The sequence below is a fragment of the Cajanus cajan genome, chromosome 2, assembly GCF_000230855.2.
Source record: "Cajanus cajan strain Asha chromosome 2, NIPB_CcT2T_4, whole genome shotgun sequence".
Classification (NCBI taxonomy): domain Eukaryota; kingdom Viridiplantae; phylum Streptophyta; class Magnoliopsida; order Fabales; family Fabaceae; genus Cajanus; species Cajanus cajan.
Window position 1 is genome coordinate 57,511,620 of NC_138518.1, and position 24,409 is coordinate 57,536,028.

General features: G+C 29.9%; 1 protein-coding gene and 1 long non-coding RNA gene across 3 annotated transcripts; one reads left to right on the forward strand and one right to left on the reverse strand.

Annotated features, from left to right (window-relative positions):
* Nucleotides 1–938: 938 nt before the first annotated feature.
* On the forward strand, nucleotides 939–8,885 carry LOC145954394 (uncharacterized). 2 transcript variants are annotated; one of them, XR_014431600.1, is made up of 3 exons: nucleotides 1,476–2,382; nucleotides 7,081–7,763; nucleotides 8,683–8,885. It is a non-coding gene; the product is annotated as an uncharacterized LOC145954394 (long non-coding RNA). The 2 variants fall into 2 exon arrangements; XR_014431599.1 differs by lacking the exons at nucleotides 7,081–7,763; nucleotides 8,683–8,885 and adding an exon at nucleotides 3,294–3,496 and having other exon boundaries at nucleotides 939–2,382.
* A 7,542-nt stretch (nucleotides 8,886–16,427) lies between these two features.
* Nucleotides 16,428–24,144, reverse strand: LOC109811327 (putative BPI/LBP family protein At1g04970). Its single transcript, XM_020375031.3, has 6 exons — nucleotides 23,518–24,144; nucleotides 22,172–22,311; nucleotides 20,707–21,058; nucleotides 19,035–19,283; nucleotides 18,569–18,694; nucleotides 16,428–16,842 (listed from the first exon to the last, which is right to left on the reverse strand). Exons 1-6 carry the CDS (start codon nucleotides 23,923–23,925, stop codon nucleotides 16,639–16,641), a joined length of 1,479 nt encoding a protein of 492 aa, XP_020230620.1. The 5' UTR covers nucleotides 23,926–24,144; the 3' UTR covers nucleotides 16,428–16,638.
* Nucleotides 24,145–24,409: the final 265 nt, after the last annotated feature.

The following is a 24,409-nucleotide window of genomic DNA, read 5'->3' on the forward strand; positions in this document are numbered from 1 at the left end:
GATAATTTGTTATATAAATTCAAATTAATGTAAAATATTTTTTTATAATTATTTATCAATTTGAATTAATAAAATGGAGTATCAAATAGTTTTAAATTTTTTTAAAAAATTTGTAGATTTAATCTATGTATTATATAAGAACTTTTAATTTAATAGTTAAATCATTAAAATTTGATGAAGAACATGAGTTATTGAATAGAGTAAGTTTATGTAGTCTTATTCTTAAAGTAAGTTTACCTAGTTTATTTTACTTAATAATCATATTTTATATCAAATTTCAATGATCTAACCATTAAATTAAAAAAAATTACTGCATAGATTAAGTCTGCAAAGTTTTAAAAAATTTTAAAATTATTTGATACTCCTTTCATTAATTCAATTCAATATATAAAATTATTTTATAACTATTTATCAATTTGAATTAATAAAATGAAGTATCAAGTAGTGTTTAAATTTTTTTAAAATTTTGCAAACTTGATCTACGGGTTAAAAACTTGTAATTGAACGATTGGATTGTTAAAATTTGACGTAAAACATGAGTTATTGAGTAAAGTAAGTTTAAATAAATTTATTCTTAAAATAAGAATAAATAAATCTCTTATTTGTTGAAATGTATGGTGATTTTATACATGTGAGATAAAACTTTGTTAACCTATTATGTATATATGTGTCTATGCATGTGTACGGATTTATTACCCTAGCAAGTGAGTTAGAAGAGAAGAGAGATACGAAGGAAATCGAAGGATCATTAATGGTAGAGATAAGGCAACCTATTTATGCATTTCTTCATTTTTACTCTTTACTATATTTTTCTTCTTCTTTTTTTGTTAGGAATCTTGTAGACCCTCAAAATTTCATGCACACCTCCTCTTCCCAATATCATTGAATTTAAGCCACCGTCACACCGTGCTATAGCCAATCATGTTCATCATCAGATTACTCATTCGTGAATTCACAACTTTAACTAACCATGTGGATGCTTAGCTCATATCTCATCAGCTCTTACTTATTGTTTAGACTCATTTTATCTGAAAATCCGCTTAGTGGGACTTTGAGGTTATTATAATTTCTATGTTGTTATAGCCAATTAGCATGACAAAAAGCCTTGATTGCCATATAGAGAAATCAATGGCCGCCACTTATCTATATTAGATATAATAATAGGACAAGGATACAATACAACCTAATAATAAATGTCCTTTTGTGTGAAAAACTAAAACATATTTTGACAGTTTATTTGTGGTGACAAATACCAACCCTATTGTTTACATTTTGCCTAGAAAGTTTGGTACCGATGTCTGTCATGCTTGAATAAATACTGATCCTTTGGAGAGTTACATGTCAATTTATTTTAATTTAAATTTGGTGCTCCTTTAATATTTGCATGAGCAGATAAGGTTTTTGCTTAAATTTTAAGGGGTCATTTAAAAAGATAAGGACTAGGTAGATGGCTAGATAGACAAGAAGAAAAGCCACAGCCCATGACTGTTGTAACATCCCAATTTTCAAAATGGTAATTACTATTATTATTATTATTATTACATAGTATTTGGTCATAATTTGAGGATTATCTTTTATTTCAATTGTAGCTAATTTACACTCCATTTATGATTAATTGTAGGTTTTAGAAAGATAGGTGTGTTAATGGACTTAATTAAATAGTTGAAAAACTTTCTTTTTGTTAAAATCGTTTTCGCAGGGCTGACTGGCAAGCCTCGGTTTTTGGGGCATAACTCGGTCTGTGGTTGTCCAAATGATGCAAACTTTGTATCAATGGAAAGCTAAGAGAAAATAGTATAACTGTTATGAAGAAACCATTTTCAAATTCCTTCATCTACCATGTTAAATATTCTAAACACCGCAACAGCTTTGACTCACGCTGGCAGCCTGACTCCTATTCACTAAAACGGTCATATCTGGAGTTATACACCTCCTTTTTCGGTGATTCCAAAACGACTGAAAAGATAACAGCCACGGATAAAACTTTCATGAAGACCACCTGACCAAATTCGGCCATCTAGAAGGTCTAAATCATCGTGCTTAAGAACGTGTCCACTAAATCATCCACCAGCACCACTAACTCATCCAATAACTCCACTAATTCTTCTACCAACTCCACCAACTCCACTAATTCATTTCATATTACTCCACTAAGCCCATTTTACTTATATTTTAATGTGTTATGAAGGCTATAAATAGCCCTTCACTTCTCCATTGCAAACCATCCCTCAATTCTCATTCTCTCTTCTCTTCTACTCTCTCTCATTTCCTCTTCTTCTCTTTGAAGACCAAGAGGAATCCATAGGAGGAAGCTCTGGTCTATTTACAGTTCTGGTCCCTATCTAAGAAGAGAAGGTTCTGCTCAAGTTACTATTCATCCAGGTACGGGGGAAAAGGGGATTATTTATATGTAGAGTACATGAGGGAATTGGGTAGAGGAAGAATTTCTTAGGATTATGATTTTATAATTATTTTATTTGAAGAATCATTAGTTCTATTGAAATTATGTGTTGAGGTCTATAGATATGCCAAATTGTAGGAATAATGATCTGGGAAGAAAGAAGAAATCATAAGTGCTGTGAACTAGAATTTGGAATAATTATGAGTTTCACTGTTATATTAAATTGATTATCTTATTGATTATTATAATTTATGAATATTATTGCTATATTACTCGTTAAGAATGGATGATCTTGATGTGAATTGCTTGAGGGGTGTGTAAACCCTCATTTTGTTGGGCTTATCTGTTGTGTATGTGATGTGTATGTGATGTGGAATTATGTACGTGATGTGAATTTGAGTTATGAAATGAGAAGTGTGGAATGTGATTGAGATGTGAATGAGATGTGATTATGGTACTGATGACCAGGGGTGAGCACGACCCTAAGCTGATGGGTAGCGTGACCTTGGCACAGTATTATGTCAGGGGTGAGCACGGCCCTAGGCTACTAAAAAGGGTAGCGTGACCTTGGCACAGTGTTATGTCAGGGGTGAGCACGGCCCTAGGTTGGAAAAAGGGTAGCGTGACCTTGACATAGTGAAATTTGTGTGGATTATGAATGAATTGTAATGTTCAAGTGGATTGTGATGGATTGATGTAATTGTGAATTGAGATGTGAATATGATGAATGGTTGATAAATTATGATACACACACACACACACACACATATATATATAGATAAATGCTTATGAATATTTTATTAAATAATGAGTTATTATGAGATTATAAGTTTGTATGTACTTTGCATATAGATATTTTCTTTTCTCACCGTATAAACTGTGGATATTTTAGGAGAAGAAGATCCAGCTACGAGTGGCATCTAGGATGCCAACAGTTAAAATTCTGGGAATGCTCTCATCGGGGCAGAGGATTTCTAGGATGAAATATTTATGTGTATTTGGCACTGTAATATTGTTTTGAAAACAATTTGTAAAACTCTTGTGTTTTATGTTTTATATCTCTATTAATGTGATTGTCGAATTTTTTTATGTGAACCCTTTTACCAACTTAGAAAATTTAACCTTCTTAAATGTATTATAAAATTTTTTTTTTTTATATATGTGTTGGGGTAGTAAGGGTGTCACATTTAGTGGTATCAGAGCCTGGTTGATCCAATCGGCCGTGAGTTATGAGTCTACTATGCTTGTTTGGTAGATTAATAATGTGATGAGATGATTGATGTGCTAATGTGATGATTAATTATGTTCTTATTTATTTATTTGTATGTATTGTATTCTCAGGATTTGTCTGATAGACATGATATAAATTGATGATGCTATTTTTGATTGATCTTTTCATAATTGCTTATTTGTTTGATACTTTTTGCTTACGTAAGAAGTAGTGATTGAGTAGTATCACTCGTATGGTGAGCTTATGTACCAATAGTACGGACAAAGCCTTGATAATCAACTAGAAATTATTGAGACCTTAGATTTGGATGATTTTTCAATAGTTTACGGTTAATGGAAGTTAGGAATCTATAGTAGTAGTGGTTGAATCCAAGGAGGTTGTATTTGAGAATTGGAGTTTTGATATTTTGATGAGAGATTGGTACGTTCCTTGAGTGTTGGTGCTTGCATGTTAACTTTTATGGTTGAGGTAGTATGTGAATTTTATTCTCTAAGTCCTTTGTGAGCTGTTTTGGTCTAGGATTTGTAATGAAAAACTTGAATATGAGTTAAGGTGGGAAGGAGTGAATTTGAAATGGTTGAGGTATTTTGTGAAATGTTAGTACACTACTGCTTTATGATATGGGGATTATTTTCGTTGAAATTCTGTTGTGCTAGTATGAGTATCATATGACAGACTCAGATTTTGTGGTCTTCATGAGAATTGTGGCTTGGGATATTATTTTTCCAATGGAACTAGAATAAGATAAAACAGAGGTCTAGAACCTTAGTTATGACTACTTTGGTGATCAGAAGTTTAGTTATAAGAGTTGAATATACTTGAAATGATTTCTGAATTTTTAGTTAGGAAGGTGATCTTTTTGAAATCTTATGCCTTCATAAGAATTGTAGCTTATTCATTTACCTTTCGTTTGAGATAGGTTTGAGATCATTTGGATGAGTATAACTCTGTGTGTCAGGTAGATATATGCTATCATGATATTTTTGAGATTTTAGGCATAACAAGGATAAAAATGGATTTGATGATGTTTTAAGGTCTGGTCACTGAAAGGTTGATTCAAATGATATGATTGGTTCATGGTGATAAATTCATACATATTTAGGGATGATATATGTGAAAGAGGTATTCTAATATGAATTGATATGCAAGTATGTGACCTTATGGATCAATTAGTGGATATTTGTGTGTTAATGAGAGGTTTTGACCTTAGGATGTGATACCATCATATTAGAGTTAAGTGTGAAGATATATCTAAGATAAACTTAGCTAGATTATGATTTTGATTGTATGAGGTGAGTGTTCTAGGCTATGTAATTTCTTGCGAAGGTATAACATAGAGCTATCTAAGGTAGAAGTTGTTCTTAAGTGAGAGATACCTAATTCAATTAGTAAAATTAAGAGTTTTCTTAGGATAATTTATAGGAGATTTATTAAGTAAATGTCTAAGGTAGCAGTTAGAGGTTTAGGCTACTCTCATTTCACTCGCCTCTACTACAGGAATCGCTTTTGCTTTCTTTTCCTCTAGCTACTAAGACGTTTCAGTTCACTAAGTTGTCGTTTGCCTACCCATGAATTCAACAGTAGTTTGAAAGGCTAACCCATATTAGGAATTTCTGGACCTATGTTTATTTTAAGTACCTAAAACATTTTATCGCTTACTTCTCTAGGTCGCTTAGTATTACCTTTGACTGGATTGACTAAGAAAAAGTTGCCTTTGTGTGCATAACAAAGGAGAAGGTAGTTTTCAAACTATTAAGGAAGAATTGGCTAGTGTTAATACTACTAGATGTTAACAAAGACTTTTGTGGTATATAGTTATGCTTCTAAAGATAGGATCAGGAAGAGTGTTGTGGCAAGAAGAAAGGTAGAAGCTTATGATTCTAGGCAACTGAAAATTCATGAGAGGAATTACTTTACCCATAACTTTGAGTTAGCAGTTTTAATATGAATACTAAGATTTGAAAACACTACGTATATGATTCTAAGCTTGAGGTATTTAGCGATCATAATAGCTTTAAATATCTATTAACCAAAAGAAATAGTTAGAATTCGTTGAGAAATAAGATTTTGATCTTATTGATTATTCGGCCAAGCCATTATGGCAACCGATGTTTTGAGTAGTAAACCTTTATATTTATCTTCCTTTATGATTAGAGAAATGGATTTTTTTAGATTACTCCTAGTAGTGTGAAACTAGGTATGACTTGAGTAACAAGTGAATTCTTGAAAGAAATTGGAAAAAGCATAATTAGTTGATTCATTTGGTGATAAGATATGAGGCTATAAGATAAAGTGATGAATAAGAGTTTAACTTGGGTGTAAATGGAGTGGTGAAATTAGAGATCTGATATGTACATGTAGTGAACTTACGCTTAGGTGGTTAATCTTTAGAAATAATCTTAATATCGTGACAGACGCCTTAATTATGTTGATCTTTGATATATCACTTTTGATGATTTAAGGGTTGGATTTGATTGAAGAATTTAAGACTTATGATTGGTGTTTGAGATTATCCTTAGGAGCATTGAATTGATTATATTTAAAGTGACTAGTAAATTAATGGATAAGATTAGAGAAGCCTAGGAGTCAGATCCTTTCTTAGGGAATCAAATAGAGAAGATTGGTAGTAGTACGTATAATCATTTCTGAGTAGAATCAATATTGTTTTAAGGAGCAAATTTGAATGCTAAGTAAACTTGAAAGGACATAAGAACTCTTCAAATTTATTTAGGAGTTACTAAAATGTATCAGAGTGGCGCAGCAGAAGCGTGATGGTCTAAGATGAGAATAGAAGTAGAGAAGTTGAATTAAGGTATGGAGAGTGAGTTTAAATTTGGAGTGGATGGAATTTTAAGATTTAAGGATAGGTTATACATTCATAGTGTGCTAGAGTTTAATAAAGCAATCCTAGAAGAAGGACATAAGAGTATTCTTAGTATCCATCCAGAAATCACTAAGATGTACCAAAATCTTAAAAAGATATTTTGGTGGCCTTAAGTGTAGAGAGGAATAGAGGATGGTGTGTACTCATATTTAGTATAGTATAAGTCTGAGACAAAACATCAGAAGCCTTTAGGACTTTTGTAGCCTTTAGATGTTCCTATTTGGAAATGAGATAATGTGTCTAGACCTTGTTGTGGGTTTTCCTAGGAAGTTTAGAAAGAATCTTGAACAAGTCATAGTCAAACCTCTTCGTTGCGGAAATTCGAGGACGAATTTCTTAAAAGGGGGGAAGTATTGTAACATCCCAATTTTCAAAATGGTAATTACTATTATTATTATTATTATTACATAGTATTTGGTCATAATTTGAGGATTATCTTTTATTTCAATTGTAGCTAATTTACACTCCATTTATGATTAATTGTAGGTTTTAGAAAGATAGGTGTGTTAATGGACTTAATTAAATAGTTGAAAAACTTTCTTTTTGTTAAAATCGTTTTCGCAGGGCTGACTGGCAAGCCTCGGTTTTTGGGGCATAACTCGGTCTGTGGTTGTCCAAATGATGCAAACTTTGTATCAATGGAAAGCTAAGAGAAAATAGTATAACTGTTATGAAGAAACCATTTTCAAATTCCTTCATCTACCATGTTAAATATTCTAAACACCGCAACAGCTTTGACTCACGCTGGCAGCCTGACTCCTATTCACTAAAACGGTCATATCTGGAGTTATACACCTCCTTTTTCGGTGATTCCAAAACGACTGAAAAGATAACAGCCACGGATAAAACTTTCATGAAGACCACCTGACCAAATTCGGCCATCTAGAAGGTCTAAATCATCGTGCTTAAGAACGTGTCCACTAAATCATCCACCAGCACCACTAACTCATCCAATAACTCCACTAATTCTTCTACCAACTCCACCAACTCCACTAATTCATTTCATATTACTCCACTAAGCCCATTTTACTTATATTTTAATGTGTTATGAAGGCTATAAATAGCCCTTCACTTCTCCATTGCAAACCATCCCTCAATTCTCATTCTCTCTTCTCTTCTACTCTCTCTCATTTCCTCTTCTTCTCTTTGAAGACCAAGAGGAATCCATAGGAGGAAGCTCTGGTCTATTTACAGTTCTGGTCCCTATCTAAGAAGAGAAGGTTCTGCTCAAGTTACTATTCATCCAGGTACGGGGGAAAAGGGGATTATTTATATGTAGAGTACATGAGGGAATTGGGTAGAGGAAGAATTTCTTAGGATTATGATTTTATAATTATTTTATTTGAAGAATCATTAGTTCTATTGAAATTATGTGTTGAGGTCTATAGATATGCCAAATTGTAGGAATAATGATCTGGGAAGAAAGAAGAAATCATAAGTGCTGTGAACTAGAATTTGGAATAATTATGAGTTTCACTGTTATATTAAATTGATTATCTTATTGATTATTATAATTTATGAATATTATTGCTATATTACTCGTTAAGAATGGATGATCTTGATGTGAATTGCTTGAGGGGTGTGTAAACCCTCATTTTGTTGGGCTTATCTGTTGTGTATGTGATGTGTATGTGATGTGGAATTATGTACGTGATGTGAATTTGAGTTATGAAATGAGAAGTGTGGAATGTGATTGAGATGTGAATGAGATGTGATTATGGTACTGATGACCAGGGGTGAGCACGACCCTAAGCTGATGGGTAGCGTGACCTTGGCACAGTATTATGTCAGGGGTGAGCACGGCCCTAGGCTACTAAAAAGGGTAGCGTGACCTTGGCACAGTGTTATGTCAGGGGTGAGCACGGCCCTAGGTTGGAAAAAGGGTAGCGTGACCTTGACATAGTGAAATTTGTGTGGATTATGAATGAATTGTAATGTTCAAGTGGATTGTGATGGATTGATGTAATTGTGAATTGAGATGTGAATATGATGAATGGTTGATAAATTATGATACACACACACACACACACACATATATATATAGATAAATGCTTATGAATATTTTATTAAATAATGAGTTATTATGAGATTATATTGTGATGTGTTTGTATGTACTTTGCATATAGATATTTTCTTTTCTCACCGTATAAACTGTGGATATTTTAGGAGAAGAAGATCCAGCTACGAGTGGCATCTAGGATGCCAACAGTTAAAATTCTGGGAATGCTCTCATCGGGGCAGAGGATTTCTAGGATGAAATATTTATGTGTATTTGGCACTGTAATATTGTTTTGAAAACAATTTGTAAAACTCTTGTGTTTTATGTTTTATATCTCTATTAATGTGATTGTCGAATTTTTTTATGTGAACCCTTTTACCAACTTAGAAAATTTAACCTTCTTAAATGTATTATAAAATTTTTTTTTTTTATATATGTGTTGGGGTAGTAAGGGTGTCACAACTGTGGGAATTCCTTATTACTAATTAAGTTTTGTTTCCCACTGTTTTATAATGTCTTAGTACTTTCCATCACTATAGCTACCCAATTAGCCAATATATGTGTTCCCAAAAGAAAAAGGTTAAAGAGAGGCAACAGAATTATAAAATTGGATCGTTACTAGCTAGTACATATGATCGTGTAATGCAAGCATTGAAGATGGCTTTTTAGCCTCTAAAGTTCTCTAGGTCTTCATTTCAATATAACATATGCTTTCACCATCAGAAAATAAGTTTTTAAATTGATTATTTTTTGTAGAGGTGGACTTTTGAAATTGGACTTTGACCAATTTTAAATGTCTACACAAAATCGATTATTGATCCGTAATACGGCTAGCTCCTGCTCCGCTATATGAACGCGATGTGGCTACTCCTCCTTCATTATCATGACGATGTCATGAACCTCCTCAACAAAGGGTGACAGAAGAGTGAGAAAAAGTATTTGAGTGAGAGGAGAGCCAAAGAGTGAGAGAGCAAGAAAAACAAAGTAATATTAAGAAAGAATGAAAGTAATAAAATATAGAACTTTTAAAATCAATTCCTAAAAAACGATTTAGTACTTATCACTTACAAAATTAGTTTGTGTAATTTATTTTGTAAGTATTTTTAAAATCCGTTAATGTTCAATCGATTTTAAAAGTAATGTTATTAATTATAAAAATGTCACTACTTTACATTTAAAGAAGTGAATTATGAGTTTAATCTAATTTTATAAAAATGAATTTATAAAATGAAAATTATTATTCTATATATAGAGATCTACTTATTTCACTACTAGAATTTCTTTTATTACATGCGACTTTTCTTGCAAATTTTTTATAAAAATTCGCAGGAAACATTGTTCTTGCAAATTTTCCTGCGAAATTTTATCTCCAGGTAATACTTTCGTGGATAATATTTTTTTGCAAATTTTAAAATTCGCAAGAAATTTTCCTGCGAAATTTCTTGCGAAAAAAAATTGCAGGAAAGTTTCCTGCAAAATAAAATTTGTAAGAAAGTTTCCTGCAAAAAAAAATTCGTAGGAAAATTTGCAGGAAAGTTTCTTGCGAATTTTTTTGAAAGAAATTTTGCAGGAACATTTTTTACGAAAAAAATTAAAGAAATTACTATAAATTCTATCAATAATTTTTTAACTTTCAAATGCTCACAATGAATTCATCCGAAGCATTTGTTTCCATGCCTCCAACATGTGATACATAATCTTTTAAATTCTAAGATTGTAGATTATAAGCGTAACACTCAACCATATAAATCAACTTGTAAGGTAAGTGTTGTCCCAACTTATATACTCTTTAATTGCTTTATTTTCAATCGATGTGGGACTTGAAGTTTTTTTAAAATATTAAACTTATAAATTTAAATATATTTTTTTTATTTTTCCTGCGGATTAAAATTTGTAAGAAAATTCGCAAGAAAAGTTACCTGCAAATTTTTTCTACCATTTAGTAAACATTACTTACGAATTTATTTTTGCAAGAAAATCTGCAAGAAACAAAATAAAATTCTTACAATATTTTCTGCAAATTTTTACCATAGAAAAAAATTTCTATGATTATTAAAATTGTAACAAATTTTGTAAGAAATATCTGTAAATTATTTTTCGCAAATAAATTCGCAAAAAATTTCTGCGAATATTTTTTTTGCAGGAAAATTCGCAAAAAATTTCCGCGGATATTTTTTTGTAAGAAAATTCGCAAAAAATTTCTGCGAATATTTTTTTGCAGGAAAATTTGCAAGAAAATGACACTTTTCTAGTAGTGTTTTAAGAGTTAAGTTTAAATTACAAAACAAAATATTTTAATCAAAAAAAATTTAATAAAAAAAACAAAATATTAAATAATCTTCATTTTCTTAAAAAAAATTGTAAGTTTAATCTACGCATTAAAAATTTTAAATTTAATAATTAAATCGTTAAAATTTAATATAAATTTTGAGTTATTGAGTAAAATAAACTACATCTTAAAATAAATAGATTTTTCCTTTTATATATATATATATTACTCTAAAAGTAAGTTTTATTACATCTTTTACAATCATTTATGAACTCTATAGATAAAATTGAACTCATGAGTGTCTCCTCTCCCTGACTTCATCGAGACACTTATATTTAATAACTTTCCGTACACATAAGCACAATTATTTTAATTCTACCATAGAATTAATTAAGATAGATCCATTGTGATGATCTTAAATAAACCACAAATTAATCTATCGATTTCAAATGTTTATTCCTATATGAAAATCCACTCTATCACAATCCATCATAACAAAACAAAGTTGATGCCTAAGAGACAATTGCTTTAAAATTTGCGTGGCTAAAAGTGAAAAGATAGAATATTTTAATGCAGAAGCCATAAATTAAAGAGAAATTAATTATAAGAGTAGTTGGGTAATTACATGTAAAGATAAGAAAAAAGAAGAAAATGTTCCGGCTTTGATTCACATGAACCGCCAATTATCACACAGTGGTTTGGACGTAAAAGGAGTTCAAAAGATGGAGAGGGGCTAATGGATAGACTTAAATTAGACCTCAAGATTCCAAAGAATTTTATATTATAGTGTGAAATTTCAGAGGCTGAACCGCAGTGAATTTTAACTTGCACCATACTTTTATGAATTACAAATGGTGTCGTAATTTCTTTCGCGGCTAGGGAGATCACAAGGACATTGATGAAAATGTCATGATCAATAAATTAATATAAGAGATACAAAAGCTAACATATCATAATTTTGGTGTTTCAAGGTAGCAAAACAAAATATGAAATGATAATGCAACTAAACTTGATTTCCTTATAATATCTCTATTAGCAAAACTTATTTTGGGTTCTAATATATTTTTTTTGTGAGTATCTCAATGTCATATAAAATATAAACAATTTATTTAATTTTTGTTTCAATTCAATGGAAAAACCTATCTTGAGTTCTTAATTCACATTATGGAAGTTTTACAATGGACTCCACTATTTTATATTTTCATTTAAATTTATTTTGTTAAAAAATAATATATATATATATATATATATATATATATAGAGGTAATGTCAAATATTTAGAGTTTGGCTCGATTTAATACTACTCTCGCGATCGGCACCAAAATAGTGCTTTATCCCTAAATATCTAGTTAACTATTGCGTCTTGATGCATTTTAGGGAGAACTAGCTAGTTTTGAGTTCGAGTGACATTTCACCCTTAACCACAACCCATCTACTAATTCTTCGACCTCAATCGATTAGGACCTCCACTTAGTTTCACCCAAGCTTCATCCTGGTCATGGATAGATCACCCAAGTTCAAGTTCATAAGCAATAACAATTGCCCTATGAAAACTCGCTTTCGCTAGAACTATGATGGTTTCCCTTAACCAAGTCATGTTCTATTTCACTCCCCCATGGAGGTTCTTTTCACCCTCTCATGTGTCCCATGCTACTCGGGTTAAAGCATAAGCTAGTGATGCTTTCAATTACTAAACTCTTGCCTTCTAGGTGCAACACTCCACATTTTTGCCTAACAACATGACACTTGTATAACTCTCCCAAAAGCTTGTTTTCACGGTTTGTGAGAGAGTTATACAAGTGTCATGTTGCTAGGCAAAAATGTGCACCACTTCCATTTTGTTCATCACTAGTCTACTATGTGAACTGTTTTTACTTTATTTTTCTCTAGCTATTAAGATGTTTTGGTTCACTAGGTTGTCTCTTACCTATCCATGGATAGGTTTACACCATGTTTCAACAATTCAACTGCTAAATTAATTTAATATATAGATTAAACCTACAAATTTTTTTAAGAATTGAAAACTATTTGATATTCTGTTTCATTAATTCAAATTAACGTATAAAATACTTTTATGATTAATTATCCGTCAATTTGAATTGATGAAACAAAACATCAAATAATTTTTAAATTTTTAAAAAAATTGGAAACTTTTCTATACATTAAAAATTTTATTTCAATAGTTGGATTATGAATGAAAATAAGTTAGACCTTAAATAAGAACTTATAACTTAATCTCTTTAAAGCCTAACCTGATTTGTTTAATAAAAATGTTAAGTTTAGGCTTCTCAAAATATTTATTTATATAAAAAAGGTTAAAGTTAGGCTTATAAAAAAATTTATTAGACCTAATAGGTTAAGTTATTTATTTATGTAATATAATAAAAAATTAATATAAATTTATTATTAAAAATATAAATAAAAAATAAATTTATAAAATAAAAACACATTATCAATATTTAAAATATTTTTTTTATACATTTTATTTATTTTTTATTATAAGTTTATAAACTTATGACTTGTGCATATGTGTACGTCAAGTGTACATCAACATACGACTAAACATAAATTGTCCTGCAATAAAATATTCATTTTTTCTTTTAAAATTTAAATTTTAATAATATTGAAAAAAAATATTTTAAAAATAAATTTATTTATATAATATAATAAAAAAATTAATATACATATATTATTAAAAATATAATGAGCAAATAATTTATAAAAGAAAAGCAAATTATCAATATTTAAAATACTTTTTTATCAAATTATTTTTTTCATTATAGGTTTATTATAGGTTTATAAGGTTATGACTTGTATGTAAATATACATTAACATACATGACTATGCATGAATTATCCCTTTAATAGAAAATGATTCACTTTTTCTCTTGTATTTTAAAATTTAAATTTTAATAATATGAGTAAATTATATTTGAAAAATAAATTTGTTGATTTTCTAAAAACTAATTTTATTGACCTAATCAATATTATTAATATAAATAGATTTTTTAAATAGGTTAATAGATCAAGTTAGACTTTAAAAAGGGTAGATCAAACTTATAAAAGATAATAGGTTAAACTCAGACTTTAATTTTGTAGAACAGACCAAATCTTGAAATTTAATGCAACACATAAATTATTGAATAGACTAAGATTAGGTAAATTTACTCTTAAAATAATTCCTATATATATATATATATATATATATATATATATATATAATTAATTAATAACTCCTTTTTTTAAAAAAAATTTATGAATAATTCTTATTTTGTATATCTACGTAAAAATGCTCCAATGATAAAAGATTGTAAAGAATGATTTCTGCATATAAGAGCTCAACTAATCATTATTATTGAAAGCAATGTCTTGAGTTCAAGTCGAATAGATAAAAAAAAATTAGTATTTGAAAGGAGAGACTATTAAAGACATTAGAGGAGATAGTCATAATCAAAATTAATATGTACCAATAACATGGTCACTTAATTTTCTTTTAAATTATCCTAATTTTTGGACCATATATGAAAAAATTCTCTAAGACCAAATAGTTTAAATGAATCATGTCACAACAAACATGATTAAGAATGTTTTCTAATTTATAGGCAATAAAAATATTATGAATGTATAAAATGATTAAAATATATTTTTGGTCACTAAATATTTCTTGAATTTTATTTTTAGACTCTAAATAAAAAATTGGCTAGTCTTAATTTCTATACTTTTTCCTTTTCAACAATTCAACATTTTGTTATCTGTGTTGTTAAGTATATATCATTGTTAAGTGAGACATGATAGTTACAAGTAATATTTTCTAAACTTTTTTTTTTCTTTTATCTTTTTATGAAATTTAAGTTTTTTAACAATTTTTTTACCAATCTTAATCTATTATCTTTATATGAAATTCTTTTAGTACTTCAACAATTTTTTAATTAATCTTAATCCTTAATTATTGTTCATCATTGTTTTCAGGTTCTTCCATCAAGTATCATTATTAAGTGATCACATACCAACCAACAAGTGATTTTTCATGTGAATACTAATTTGATGTAATAATCATGTGGTGAAATGCTGCTTGTTAGAGACATTTCTAAGTTGTTAAAAAAAAATTAACATTGAAAATCGTCTAAAAAGGAGTTTGAAATTTTGAAAGAAATAAAAAAATATAGTAATTAATATAAATAACAACTTTCAATATGCAAATCAATACCTCATTGAACCATGATCCAAAATCACAAACCACTAAATTCATAAATCAAGATGCCAAGCATCAAAATCAAAGAACTTTGGACCTTTGAACCTTCCAAACTCCAATCCACAAACTCACTTCTCAAACATATGATAAAACCTTCTATTTTAACTTTGTTTCCAAAAACCTTTTTTGTTCCGTGAGTACCACCATGCTTAGATGATAAACACAAAGTGGTGATAATGGCAAGAGAGTGAGATGACCACAACAAACTTCAATATCATGAGAATTTTAAAATGCATTGTTCATTTGAACAATGTGACTTGTTGACTTTACTTATTGTGTTTTCTTTGGTTTTTTTTTTCATTCAAATTTTTATATTTGTTTTCTACCAACTTTACATCACAAAATAAAAATAAATTGTAGCATCTTAGAGTCACTAAAAATACCTTAAACCAATAACATTTTATGTGACAGCTATGTCAAATTAATAATTCATCCGGCATGTCACATGACTACTGCATTATTACTTAACAAAAAGGTTTTGATAAGAAGGACTAAAAATAATGAACAATAATTAAGATAATAATATTAATAAAAAAATAGTAAGAAATTAAAATGAATTTCTTGAAAAAAAATATGAAAGAATAAGATCAGTCAAAAAATTGTTGAGATACTAAAAGTGAATTTCACAATTAAATTAAAGACCAAAAACTTAATTTATCCAAAATTTTGCACATAAAAGTTGTCATTTCAGACTAGTCGATGATGTGACAAATCATGTGACTATCAATATCACATTATCGCTTAATGACAATACTTGAAGATAAACTAAATATTGATGGAAGAAAAGTATGGAAATGAAGAATGGACAAATTTTTATTTAAAAGGGGTTTAAATAGTAAAATGAGGGTTGTGAATAATAACTCATTTCTTTGATTGGCTGCTAGGTCTAGTGAACTCACTATGAACCATAGAAATGGCTTCAAAAGTCAATAGGAATTAGATTAGTTTAATTTTTTTTTACATAATTAATCTTGAAATTTTGTTAGAAGGCACGTGTTATAAGTTTTTTCATCAGTGACATAACATCAATATGGCTTCAATAAAGCCATTAAATGTGCCTGCGAGTTGTTAATCTTGGAATTTTATCAGAAGAGACGTATTATAATTTATAAGCTTTTCATCAGCGACATTAATTGGACATGCCATGGTTTCAACAAACATGCATTAATCAAAAGTCAAGATTAATGAACCACAACACATCAATGCTTGTTTCTTGCGTGGCCAACACTTCATTGCCTAGGCATAAGTTGGAAGTAATACCTTAGTGCCAGTTGGAACTTTTCTTTGTCAAATTTTTCTTTTTTTAAAAAGAAAAAGATTATTGTCTAAGCATGAGTTATAAACAACCATGCACTTGGTTTATAGTATGGTAATGTAAAAAATGATGTAGTGTTGACATACAATGACAAAAATAATGGCATAAATTTTCAACAAGTAATCTTCATGGCAGGATGGCGTGTTTACAAGGCTAAATCCAAAAGGTACACTAACTGTGATATGTACACAAGTAACTTACAAAATGGGTTTCTATATATATCTTCTTCACACTTTACAACCATCTAACACAAATATACAGCAGACAAGTTTTCATTGTAGTTTTATTTTATGAAGCATATGCTGAGTGTTGACCTAGATAGTAGTAATCTTCTAAGAAAACATCACTACAGACCGCAATCCATGGTTGAGTGTACAAGATATTTGCATTCTGAAAGCCAAAACCATCAATAATTGGTAATGGAAATCCTCTATTTAATTTGAAGTTCAAGTATGGAAGAATGACGGTTTTGAGGACACTTGACATTAGTGACTGCAAATATTGACAAAAGTTGAAGAGTGAGCTAAATTTGTACTTGGAAGGATAGACAATGATTAAGGTTTAGCAATCAAATATTTGAAAATAGAGATTAGATTTTTTTTTTTTGGGTACTTAGGAGAGGAAGTTACAGATGTGCTAATCTATACTACTTGCAGAATTGTAAATGAATCCAAAAGGTGAAAATTGAAGCATAAGAGCAAAATGTGTGAAAAGGTGCCTGTAACGAATGTTACAGGTGCTCCCTTCTCTTTTCCTTAATCAAATGATTGAGCTGCTGTAACATAAATGCAGACAACTTGAAATGATATACTGTAAATACACTACAACATAAACTTGGCACCTTTGGACATTTTACAATTAGGGTCTATTAGGGTAAATTTCTTCAAAAGCATTTATAGAAGAGAAAAATAAGATAAAAATGAAATAATTTTTTTTATGTTAAAATTTGCTTATGCATCTGATAATTTGTAGAAGTTTTTTTCTTATTAACTTCTAAAATCTTATTTCTAACTTATGCATAAGCTAGTTTTGTGGAGAAATTTATTTTGATTTTCATTCTTATTTTTTTCTCTAAGAAATGTTTTGAGATAAGTTTATCCAAACTCTTAACCAAGGTCAATAACCAAGTGAACATGGTTAACAGATGATTCATCTTATCGATTCATGTTAATAAAATCAAGGATGTACACCAATATTGTTTATGGTAAGAAAATGTATAATTACAAGTTTAAAACAGAAACACTAATGGATCGAATTGCTAGCCTAGGTGGAAATCATTTGGTCACATATGTAGTTTTGTTTCATCTAAGTTTAAATTAAATATACGAGGAGGGATTCACATAGTCCAAAAGTAAATTTATCTAAACTTACTTCACTCAATAATTCACGTTTTACATCAAATTTTAACGATCTAACTGTTGAATCAAAAGTTTCTAATGTGTAGATTAAGTCTACAAATTTTTTAAAAATTTAAAAAATTATTTAATACTGCATTTTATTAGTTCAAATTAACGTATAAAATACTTTTATAATTATCCGTCTATTTGAATTAATGAAATAAAATATCAAATAATTTTTAATCTTTTTAAAAATTATGTATTAAAAACTTTTAATTCAATGATAAAACGTGGGTTATTAAGTGGAGTAAGTGGATCTCTTTTATATATATATATATATATAGAGAGAGAGAGAGAGGAAGGTTCAAACGACACCGGTGTAACTTTTATTAAGTGTTACACCGCTCAATAACTTTATATTAAATGTGAATTTTGAAAAATCCAACCGTTAGATTGAAAGTTCATATCTCTTAGATCATATATATTAAATTTTATATTAATCTAAGATGATTTGATACTTCATTCTCATAAAACAAAATTGACGTAATATATACATTTCAAAATATAGTAAAATATGAACACTTTGATTACCTTTAAATTGTTGTTCAATTTTAACAAAATTTGACATATATGATCTAAGAGATATGAACTTTCAATCTAACAGTTGGATTTTCAAAATTCACATTTAATATAAAGTTATTAAGCGGTGTAACACTTAGTAAAAGTTACACCGGTGTCGTTTAAACCCTCCTCATATATATATATATATATATATATATATATATATATATATATATATATATATATATATATATATATATATATATATATATATATATATATATATATATATGAATATGAATACTTTTAGTCTGATTTACCTGGATCAGATTCATGTGCAGTTTCCCTATTTTGCTCCATTTCAAGTATGTAGAAAAATTTTGTAATTTGAGCCTTCCGGAAATATTGTTTCCTACAATTTCCACAGAACATAAAGCACTAATTTCCTGTAGCATAAGCAAAAATAATGGAACTTGTTAGATAGGACAAATATATACTGATCATGGCCACACTCTTGAGTCCTAACATAGATGAGATCATGCACATGCTAAGGCAGAAAAAAATTACTAGCTACTTTGAAACTTCAGTCAAAAGATCAAAATGTTGATTTGTTTTCTATATGGTAATATGAAAACAAAAACAGTTTGAATGCCTCATATAGCTTAATCTGAATGCCGAAAAGAAGTACATCATGATGTTTAGCTCCTTCAAAGATTGTTAGCTTTAGGAATTTTTAACCATCAACATAAGCACATTAGCTTCCTTTTCTGGATTAACTTAGCATACCACTGAGATGCATGCAACAGGTATGACCTCGCCGTCTTCCAAAACATTAATTGTTATATCTACAAAAATAGTTGCAGCAACATGTTGGTAGGTCACTTGTATAAATGGTGTCGCAGATACAGAGATATTAAGCTGCATGTCATCATTTGGATATCGCTTGTATAATTGGGGAACTATGAATCTCCATTCAGCAGTGTTCAAAATGGCCTGATCAGGCAGTTCATCAATAATCAATTGCATTTTACCTGCCTGAGCACAAGAACAACAAAAACTGTAAAACTGTATTTCAATCTATAATACTATAAAAGCATCCAACATAAATGCTTAAGTATGAACAATTAATTGAAGCTGTTGGAAATATGGGAAAATACACCGCCTTCTATTGCCTAATACTTGTCTAAGCCGTTACTTTGTCGAATCATTGACTCTAATATCAATTGTTTAAAATACGAGGAGAAGTTAAAAAAAGGAGAAAAATTCATCAATGAATCATGAACAAACCACACAACAGAATTGAACACCATATCTTAACCAAAATCGTAAGGCAATAGATCTACAGGTTCTTCTCACTTATATGTTACTCAACATATCTAACTTATATGGAACTATCATTCATACTTGTTCACTGTTGGGAAAACATTTAAAATTTTAAAATTCAAATCTCTAAGATATTGTTTAGATTTTAAAAGATATTAATTTTTCAGAATATGGTTTAAAATTGAAATATATTGTATTTATTTTAGGGATTTGTTTCCTATTTTAAAATTAAGATATTAGGTCAATAAATAGAAACTCTTGAGATGAAAAGAATCACCTAACCTATAGAGGGGATCACTACCTTAAATTAGACAAGGGGGTTATATGAAGAAGGATTTCCAAGTTTAGCCAAAAAAACTTTTGAGGGAGGGGTTTTCAAGTTTCACCCATAAAATTTGTGAAGAAAGAGTTTTTAAGTTTCAACCATAAAACTTGCGATGAGGGATTTTCAAGTTCCACTCCCAAAACTTGAAGGGAAGATTTTCAAGAACATACGTGTAATATATTTGGAGATAATGAACATCCTTATGGATGTAGGCATGAGAGTGAAACCACGTTAAATAAATTTTGTGTAATCTTTTCCTATTTCTTTTTTGGTGTTTTGTGTATTCTCTCATTTTTGTGCATAAAGAAAAGAAGAAAAGATTTTTTGTTCCCAACGCACCAACAGAAGCCATTTAATTAGTCTAAAAAATAGAATCAGCACTATCATGTCATATAGAAACAAATGAATAAAGGACTCAATTCTAAGCTATTATGATGTATCTTAGCAATCTAATGTCTATTTGAGCTCAAGCAGTGACCCTCTATCCCAAATTCAGTGAGAGAAGCTAACGACATCAGAGCTCCTAACCTTCATTAATGAATGCACATCATTGATATGCATATCTAAATTATGCACACCGTAAAAAGATGATGCTTTGATCCAACCAAGAATGTCCACTTCTTGGTTTCACATAATTATCTAATTGTTTCTTCTGCAATGTTTTGATTGTCAGAGTCTAAAGGTAAAAAATTTATGAACAGAAATCCTAACTTAGATCCCATGTAATACAGGTTATAACAAGCTACTATACATCACTAATAGATTGAACTAAGGCATGAAAAGTAAGAAATTAAATTTTCAGAAACTTACATAGTAGTAAACCAGGGAGGCAGATTTGAACACATTTTCATGTATTGAAAGCTTTATCATCTTTGGTAAACCACCACAGGCAGAAGAAATCTTCAATCCTTTCTGGTAACCTTGAAGTACTGAAGCTTCATTTTTCCCTGTGAATAAGCCATTAATTGCAATTGCAATAGAGGAATTACTCAACACAGGATTGCCGACAAAAGAAACATTTAGTGCAGAGGTTTTGTCTAGTGAGATCTGCTTTGGAATAGATTGCAATAAATTGTCAATATTCTCTATTCCTTCTCTTATTTTCTCTGAAATTGCCTCTTCAACTGCAGATGCTATATTCCCTTCAAAAGCATCTACTAGCCTGAAACAAATATAAAGATGTCAATGGCATAATATCAAAGTTATATAGGACCATATGTTACCCAAGTTCATAATATCATGAAGAAAAAAAATGCTTGTGTTATCAATTAACTAATGTCTGAAAAGGAAAACCACTTTTATAATATTACTCGCTAAGATTCCTTACGCCAAAAATAAAAACATCACATAGGAAAATTAACTAAACGATTTTATTAACTTTCAGTTAAGAATCATCATATTTGTGTCATCGTGTAATCAAGGACAGACCTATCTTCATATGAAGTCTAGCCACTTCACCTAGAAGCAATAAAGGGGAATAGATGCACTTATTCTTTAATCCAAGTTCACCAAATTCAAGAATCAAGAAGCCACAAAACACAAAACTTTGCGATTGGCAAATTAATCCTAAAATATGAAAGCCTGAATTCTGGAATCTCTACGTAAATACTGATTTGTGTTTTTTCTCCTTTTCTCTTCATGAATGTAAGTCTTGACTCAGGAACTACATAGGGATTACTATATTACACTCATAAATATAACCAAAATTAAACCATGGAACAGTAAATTTGGGATCATCTCCTTTAGCTGTCTTACTTCTTACACAATCATGCTGCTAAATCTTGAGACCAAAATAAAAGTTATTTTTTCCACCTTAATTATGTTCTTAATAATGTTAACTTTGTCTGGACCCTATGGCCATTGTAGTACTGGTAAAGACTTCAGGAATATGACAAACAGAAAGGCTAAAGAAGAAAGTATTCTAACTAACTTTGTCAATATATGCATCTTCATTCTTCGGTAGTAAGCAAAAGATTTATCTGTATCTTTTTAAAATAAGTTCACATAATCTACAAACTTTTGCTCTGAATTCCCAAGAAAAATTATTGTTCCAGAATTAATTGAAGCAGCTCTTCTCTGCTCTCTTTCTTTCAAGTCACACTTTACAAAAGAACAAAGCAGTTGAGAATAAAATTGAAATAAAGCTTTGTGATAGTAGTTGTTTAACAAATGCTCATCATTGGAATGTACCAAAAAGCAAAGAATAATTCTCAAAAATAAAGAATATGTGAACATTGCCCATTTTTCAGAAACATGGCTTAAGAAGATTTCTTACAGTTGGTAAAGCCAAGATGCCCCACCATCCAACTTTATAGATAAGTCTCCCACATAACATCCATAATCTAAGAGAGTTAACTTTAGAGATCCTTCTTGGTTCCTTAAATTTACTGTAAGTCCCACTTGCATACCTGTAACCTTCCAAACATAGTACAACACAACTAAAGTGAGGAATATTATTGAGTGAACACCATGTGTGTGTGTTTTTAGGCACTAAAAGTCTGTTATTTCAACAGGTTTTTGCCTATCAGATAGTGAAACTGAAATACATTTGTTTAATTGGTCATCTATATACAACATTTTTTTCCTTTGAGTTTATGGTGTAAAAAAAACACAATTAAGTGATTGTTCAATAAGATCTTGTTGAATAAGCCTATTTTGTTAAGCTTCAATGTGAGGCCACTTTATAAGCATAATCAAAAACTAACTTCTTTTGTTTCTGTTTTTCTTTAAGGTGATATTTTTGTAATTAAATGTAATAATAGAACATTAAAACAGAAAATATATTCTCAATTTCTCAAATCAGACGGCCCATGTTTATATGAAAAAATATGTCTAAACTAGCTTCATAGAAGCTCTTCCAAATGACTTATGACCTGGAGTTCTATATTTTTTATAAATAAATAAAAGCAGTTGCTTGTTTATGATTTCATTTTAGCCACAAATTTTACAAAGTTAAAGAAATAATTATAGATATTCTTTGTTCTTCCTTTTTCGATCTTATAATTAGCTCAACTTACACGAACAAGATAATGAAGTTTGAAATTGAATTCTGCATAGTGCACAGCAATCAAAACACTTTTTAACCAGTCCCATGATCTTTACGGCTGTGGTTCGGAATCCACTTGTTATATAGAAGAATTGGCTGTGTTTTACTAAGTTGATTCAATTCCAATTGCATGACTATGCAAAATTTCATTCAAACAATCTTCTCTATAGATTTCCTAGGACAAGCAGGCTAACCATTTATGACCAGGATATGTTTAGATAAACTTCTCTAGAAGAAAAATTGAAATAAATTTTTTCATAAGTTAAAACTAATTTACACATAAAAATAATATTTTGTAGAAACTAACAAGAGAAAACTTCTACAAATTAGTTTTTGCTTAAGCTAATTTTAACTTATGGAAGATCTTATTTCATTTTTTCTGCTTATGTTTCTCTTCTAGAAGTGTTTCTGGAGAAGTTTAACTAAACATGTCCCAAATAATTAACTTCAAGAAAATATTTGTTATTTGCTTCACAAAGTCAAATCTTCCGAACTTGAATTCAATAAAAATCTACAACAGCAGCCACAAATAAAAGACCAAGCATAAAATGAGAGAAATTGTTGTGCTTTTTTACCTCTACTGAAGCATTCCCACTATCTGAAATTCCAATTGGGATTAACCAAGAGCTGACAGAGTACCTCCACCTTATACTCAAATTGGCAGTGGCACCTGAAACAGCTACAACAACACCACTCTCTCCAGTCTTAACAGATGAAGAATTGACTAGAACATCCTTGATTGTGATGTCAGAAAGAACCACTTTAGCGTTTCCAACAAAAGGGACTTGGGCAGAATTCTCAATCTCTGGCAGCTGAAGCATCACAATGGAGGCAATACCCTTCTCTATCAGCAACTCCTTGGCATAATCAAGACCCTTGTCAGATATGACCCCAGAGATGAAACCCTCTTCAGGGGGCTGCACATAACCACTTGTTGGAACCAACAGAAGGGAAAGCAGAGAGAAAATAATAGAGGGTGCCATGAATTTTTAGATACAGATAGAGGTTTGTCTGAGGGAAAAAGAAAAAGTTAGCTACTTAGCATACACATACAGATTACACAGAAAGCCGGCTTAGAAAATGGTGAGAGCATGGCTTTGTAATGTTCATGCTGTGAAAGATGAAAATTTTGAGACACCCATGTGATGAAACAGGAGGATTAATAAAGGGTTTCTTGTTAAGGTTGTTGTCATGTTGAAACTAGAAACTGTTAGTTGATTAATAAAGGAGACGTATGTGGCAGGAACTGTTTGGTATGTGTTGTTGAATTATTTATTATTTTTTAATTAAGAGATATAACTTCAAATCTATTATAAAGTGTTACCTTCGATTATATGTTTACCATAAAGATATATACTTTTAATTATAATTATATTTTAAAGATATGGAATCACAATTCTCGATTAATAATACAATTACTTGTGCTAATTGTTGAGTTAATCGGCTTAATAGTGAGGTTGAAGTAGA

What these genes read in the sequence shown, in the direction of transcription:
- LOC109811327 (XM_020375031.3), bottom strand. Translation starts at nt 23,925, where the DNA reads ATGGCACCCTCTATTATTTTCTCTCTGCTTTCCCTTCTGTTGGTTCCA. An exon ending in GTGGGAATGCTTCAGTAGAG is followed by an intron (nt 22,312 to 23,517) that starts GTAAAAAAGCAC and finishes TATGTTTGGAAG; the next exon opens with GTTACAGGTATGCAAGTGGG. An exon ending in GCATCTTGGCTTTACCAACT is followed by an intron (nt 21,059 to 22,171) that starts GTAAGAAATCTT and finishes TATTTGTTTCAG; the next exon opens with GCTAGTAGATGCTTTTGAAG.